The sequence below is a fragment of the Priapulus caudatus genome, unplaced genomic scaffold, assembly GCF_000485595.1.
Source record: "Priapulus caudatus unplaced genomic scaffold, Priapulus_caudatus-5.0.1 Scaffold1287, whole genome shotgun sequence".
Lineage (NCBI taxonomy): Eukaryota > Metazoa > Priapulida > Priapulimorpha > Priapulimorphida > Priapulidae > Priapulus > Priapulus caudatus.
In genome coordinates this window covers 40323-46546 of record NW_014578348.1, presented here as the reverse complement: position 1 = coordinate 46546, position 6224 = coordinate 40323, and the positions used below count along the sequence as shown (strand labels likewise).

The 6224-nt window shown below is 43.8% G+C and overlaps 1 protein-coding gene across 1 annotated transcript in view; it reads right to left on the bottom strand.

The window, feature by feature from the left end:
• The window catches only part of LOC106816107 (G kinase-anchoring protein 1-like), a gene marked incomplete in the record, with an annotated part of 20682 nt that overhangs the window by 9191 nt on the left and 5267 nt on the right, over window positions 1–6224 (bottom strand). The window contains 4 exon segments of the mRNA XM_014820660.1: window positions 312–448; window positions 1251–1386; window positions 2484–2561; window positions 3563–3697. Of these exon segments, the coding sequence (XP_014676146.1) occupies window positions 312–448; window positions 1251–1386; window positions 2484–2561; window positions 3563–3697 (486 nt within the window).

Below are 6224 nucleotides of genomic sequence, written 5' to 3'. Positions count from 1 at the left end.
CAAGCACACACGCACGCACACAACACACACACACACACACACGCACACACACATGCACACAATACATGCGCATATATACACACGCACACACACACGCACATACACACACGCACACACACACATGTTGTTGCAGTGGAAGATGAGGTTTCCTCTCACAAGCTTCTCTCTCACCAGCTTCTCCTCTCACAAGCTTCTCCTCTCACAAGCTTCTCTCTCACAAGCTTCTCCTCTCACCAGCTTCTCTCTCACAAGCTTCTCCTCTCACAAGCTTCTCTCTCACCAGCTTCTTCTCTCACCAGCTTCTCTCTCACCAGGTTCTTCCTGTATTGCTCCATGCGCTGCTCCTTGGTGATGATTCTCTCTGCGTCGTCGGCGATCTTGTTGAAGAAGTCTCCCTTCTCATCGCACGCGTCCGTGGCTTCTCCCCCTCCTCCTGCCAGCTTCCTCTCTGCATCACATAACATCACGTCATGCAATGTAACATCGCGTCACGTAATGTAGCATCACGTCATGTAATGTAACATCGCGTCACGTCATGTAATGTAACATCGCGTCACGTCATGTAATGTAACATCGCGTCACGTCATGTAACGTCGCGTCACGTAATGTAACATCACGTCATGTAATGTAACATCGCGTCACGTAATGTAGAATCACATCGTGTCACATCATGTAATGTAACATCATGTCATGTAACGTAACATCGCGTCACGTCATGTAACGTCGCGTCACGTAATGTAGCATCATGTCAAGTAATGTAACATCACATAATATCACATCATGTAATGTAACATCATGTCACGTAATGTAACATTGTGTCATGTAATGTAACATCACGTTATGTAATGTAACATCCTGTCACGTAATGTTACGTAACATAACATCACGTCACGGAATGTAACATTGTGTCATGTAATGTAACGTAACATAACATAACATCATGTCACATAATGTAACATACCATAACATCATGTAACGTATCATAACATCATGTAATGTTACGTAACATCACGTCATGTAATGTTATGTACACGTAACGCCCGTTAATTACTAATCCTGTAATGTCTGTAAGCTCGCAGGCAGGCAAGAAAACGTTGATTTCTAAGCTCATTAATTTCTAAGCTCGTTAATTTCTAAGCTGGTTAACATCTAAGCTCGTTAGTTTCTAAGCTGGTTAACATCTCAGCTCGTTAATTTCTAAGCTCGCTAACTTCTAAGCTCGTTAACATCTAAGCTCGTTAATTACCGACCCTGATCGCTGTGCTGCGTCTGTGCCTTCGCGTTGAACTCTTCTAGTGACATCGGTGCCGGCTTCCCCGACTTTCCCGCCTTCTTCCTCCTGTTTCTCTCTGGGCGATCAGGGTCGTCTCCCACGGCAACGCGCTTCTGTCGCAAATAAACAAGCGAACGGCCGCTGAACGGTCGCCGAACGCGCGCGGAGAGAATCGCGTTGGTTGCAGGATTGCGAGAACAACACGAGAACAACGAGTCACTCGCATGCTCTGGCGATTTACAGTCAAACCTGTGTATTAGGGTCACTCGCATGCTCTGGCGATTTACAGTCAAACCTGTGTATTAGGGTCACTCGCATGCTCTGGCGATTTACAGTCAAACCTGTGTATTAGGGTCATTCGCATGATCTGGCGATTTACAGTCAAACCTGTGTATTAGGGTCACTCGAAGAAAATGCCAAAGGTGTCCGCTGTAAACAAGTGTCCTTTATAGACAGGTGTCCTTTATAGACAGGTGTCCTTTATAGACAGGTGTTTATTCTACAGAGGTGATTTCACTGTACGACTGCCACTCAAGGGAAATGCCGAAAGTGTCATTCATAAACAGGTAACCGTTCTATGGAGATGGTTTTTTACTGAATAACCAAAACTCAGGGAAAATGACAATTGTCCTTTATAGACAGGTGTCCGTTATAAAGAGGTGTCCGCTAACACAGGTTTGATCGCACGATGCTCACGCTTCAACTCCGGACTAAATTTTCGCTTCCCTGATGGAATCCCCTCCTAAATCCACAAAAATAGAGCCCAGGGTTCAAGCTGTCATTCGCTCATTCGCCACATAAGAATTAAAGTTGAATTTGGCGAAAAAACGTCATTATAAATTTGGCAAAAAGCTAAAGCTAATTTAAATTAGGCCTGGACCTTCAGGCTGAACTCAAATTCTACTCATTAGCGACCGCTACAAGCTACACGAGATCGCTACTTGCTAACCCGAAGCATGAGGTACACTGCGTGTGTTCATTGTTTACTCAGCATCGAAACTTTTCCGGAAAAGACCGAAAATTATCAGTGTGGCCTTCGCTACACACTCGACTACATTACATAGTAGAATTTGGCTAAACATTTTCAGACCAAATTAGCCAAATTGCAAACATTTTTGGGGTCCAGCTTAAACCCTTAGAGCCATCTTTTACTGCTACGCGCACGCATCTATTAAAAGAGATTCTCACGGGCAGTTCTCCTTTCACTAACCTGTCGTTCCTCGTTAAACTCTATCTTGCTTTCGAGCAAGGCCTGCTGCAGATCTGACTCATACACCTCTGCAACAAACTAGACAATAGAAAAGTAAACACCAGGTAAACACAACATAGTAGAGTCAGAAAAGGTCTCCCCTGAAACATTTTCAATCGAAAACTACATTCTAAATTGCTTTTCACTTAATATATACAAAACTATAAATATACACCAACTTTGATTCATCACTAACTGCCACTCTAAAACCAGCGCCAAGCCGAATTAAATCAACAGAGATTATAAATATCACAGAGTTGATTAGACACCTTGTTCACGATTACAGTCATATAAAGAGGGAAAATACCAGTGGACTAACCCCCTACTGTAGCATTTACTGTGAAAGCAGCTGCGGGGCCTCAGGGTTACTGAAACGGAGATAGGCACCGCCCTATGCGCCATATAGGCGCGGGAAGGATTTAACTATTTAAAGAGGGAAAAGACATTTACAAGTCTCAAGTGTGAAGGGAAGCTTTCTTTGCCATGTGTAGCTACAAGTTGTCCTTAAAATAGAAGTGTAGAGAAGGGGAGTGACATTCCCATAGTGGGCACATAAAATGTGTCTGCTTTCCTACCTACAGGTTGTCCTTAGGCATAATGTTGAGCCTCCTTCACCACAACCACGGCATTGTCAAATCTAGCGGTATAATAACATCTTCATACATGATGGAAAAATACTGATAGAATCTTCAACCGTGATGACAGTGGTCGAAATATTTATCTAGATTAATAGTATACACTACACACACACACCCACACTCACGCACACACGCACGCAAGCACGCACACACGCACGCACGCACGAACACCCACACACACACACAGACAAACACACACACACACCCACACACACGCACGTGCACACACACACGTACACACGCACGCACACGCACCCATGCACCACGCACGCACGCACACACACACACATGCATGTACGCACACACGCGCGCTTACGCACAAACGCGAGCTTACGCACACACACGCATGACTACGCACACACACACACGCGCTTACGCACACGCGCGCGCTTATGCACACACCTCAGTGTCGCGCTTCTTCCAGTCATCCCACTGCTCTGAACTGGTGCTGTCTGTCCTCTGCTTTTCCGTAGAAGACTCCTCTTGGGCCTTGTGCTTACCCTTCTTAGCTTTGGTCATGAATAGCATACTCTGCAGCTGAAGCGAAGAAAGAGCCGCCACCGTAAAGCAAGCTACATGCTCGTATAACGCCTACGCTACGGTAACCGTATCACATGATGACAAATATAACATGCGTCTAAACAGAGGAATTGCTCCGACCTGTGATTGGAGGATAAAAATAGGATAAAATTCGTGACGTTTCGTTTTCATTTTGGCATTTAGCCTACGAGCGATACCGCGCGTACATATTTGCTAATTAATTAAGCTAATCGCGCTTCAATAAACTTAAGACTCACAGGGATCATAGCTAAGACATGTGACGATGTGTCTATAATAGCTAGAATTTATAGAAATGTAACTCAAATCGTTCGCGCCTTATGATAGTTAGTACACTTTCCTACCAGTCATAGCGTAATAGCGTATGCGACGGGGTATGCAAAATGAAAACGAAACGTCACGAATTCTATTTTTATCCGCCAATCACAGGTCGGAGCAATTCCTCTGTTTAGACGCATGTCAAACATAGATGGAAGCCAACCTTGTGTGGCTGCGTGCGTGGCTGCAAGCGTGCGTGCATGGCTGTATGTGTGCGCGCGTGCATTTGTGCGTGCGTGTGTACGTGTGTGTCCATGTGTAAATATCCAGCACACGACTCCATTAAAATAAGTTATACTTATAACTTACGACTAAATTGTAAGGTACCTCCAAGAAATGTTTGCTGATGTACGTTAAATTACGAACGTATATATGCGCACACATTTGCAACACCAAAGCCTCGCTCCCACATCACATGCACTCACACTAAACTTAACTAGCACAAACCTGTGTATGCCATTGCAAACACGCATTCACGCACGTACGCACACAAGCATGCACACAAGCATGTATATTCTGGCCCGTAGAGTTATCTTCACACCTCATACGCCGTATAATCGATACGCATGTGAGCAAATTTACGTATGGACTAGAGAGAGAGCCTCAGTTGTGAGTTGAGAATGAGATGAGTGTCTGAGAACACGGCTCAAGCCAAGGATAGAGAGCATGGTTAGCAATTAAAGCAGATCTTTTCTGCCAATAGATGGCGCCACTACGCTATATACACTAGGGTCCCTATATACAGAGTTGCGACATGACGAGTCGGAAAAAATCGGTCACGTGATCGCTGAACGCCATGTTGTTTCCAAATGGATCCACACCGCTGCCGCTTAAGTACAGCGCTGTATGGATACGCTGTACAATGGTCCGTAGTAATTAATTAGACTAATCGTGCTTCAAAAAATTCAAAATTACAGAGATTATAGCTAAGACATGTGTCTATGTGTATCTAGATTTCTAGAAATGTTACTCAAATCGTTCGCGCCATATGATAGTTTAATTGTACACTTTCTTACCGTCCATAGCCGTGCATATATTAGCCTGTGCGATATCGCGCGTAGATACTTGCTAATTAATTAAACCACTCGCGCTTCAATAAACTCAAGAATCACAGAGATCATAGATAACACACGTGTACTTGCACACGCACGCACACACTGATGCGTGATGTATATATAATGATATATTGTCCATTGTATATATACTATATATAGGGACCGTAAGTCTATCTAGACACAGCGTCGCGCATCTTGTGGCAGCTGCATTGATGTTACAGGTTCTGGTTCTGGTCGCGAAAGAAAGCACACGCACGTGCCACGTGCGCGTGCGTGGTTTTGTGTCTCTTTGTGCGATGTGTCTACACGACGAACCTTAACTCGAGTTAAGCGTTAACTCGAGTTAGCGATTATGTAGCCTTTACACGACAACACCCGATAGCGATTATTACCGATTTATTATGCATGCGTGCGTGTGTGTGTGCGCGCGTGTGCAGGTACACGTGCGTGCATCAGTGTGTGCGTGCGTGTGCAGGTACAAGTGTGTTATCTATGATCTCTGTGATTCTTGAGTTTATTGAAGCGCGAGTGGTTTAATCAACGTATCTATGGTTTAATTCAAGTATCTACGCGCGGTATCGCACATAGGCTAATATACGCACGGCTATGGGCGGTAAGAAAATGTACAATTAAACTATCATATGGCGCGAACGATTTGATTTTGAGTTACATTTCTAGAAATCTAGATACCTATAAACACATGTGTTATCTATGATCTCTGTAAATTTTGAGTTTTATTGAAGCGCAAGTGGTTTAATTAATTAGCAAGTATCTACGCGCGGTATCGCACAGGCTAATATACGCATGGCTATGGGCGGTAAGAAAGTGTACAGTTAAACTATCATATGGCGCGAACGATTTGAGTTACATTTCTAGAAATCTAGATACACATATAGACACATGTCTTAGCTATAATCTCTGTAAATTTTGAGTTTATTGAAGCATGATTAGTCTAATTAATTACTACGGACCATTGTACAGCGTATCCATACAGCGCTGTACTTTTAAGCGGCAGCGGTGTGGATCCATTTGGAAACAATATGGCGTCAAATCCTGGGTTGTCGCAACTCTTTGTATATATAGGGACCCTAATATACACTATGTGCTTGTATAGTGCTGAGCTATATATATAT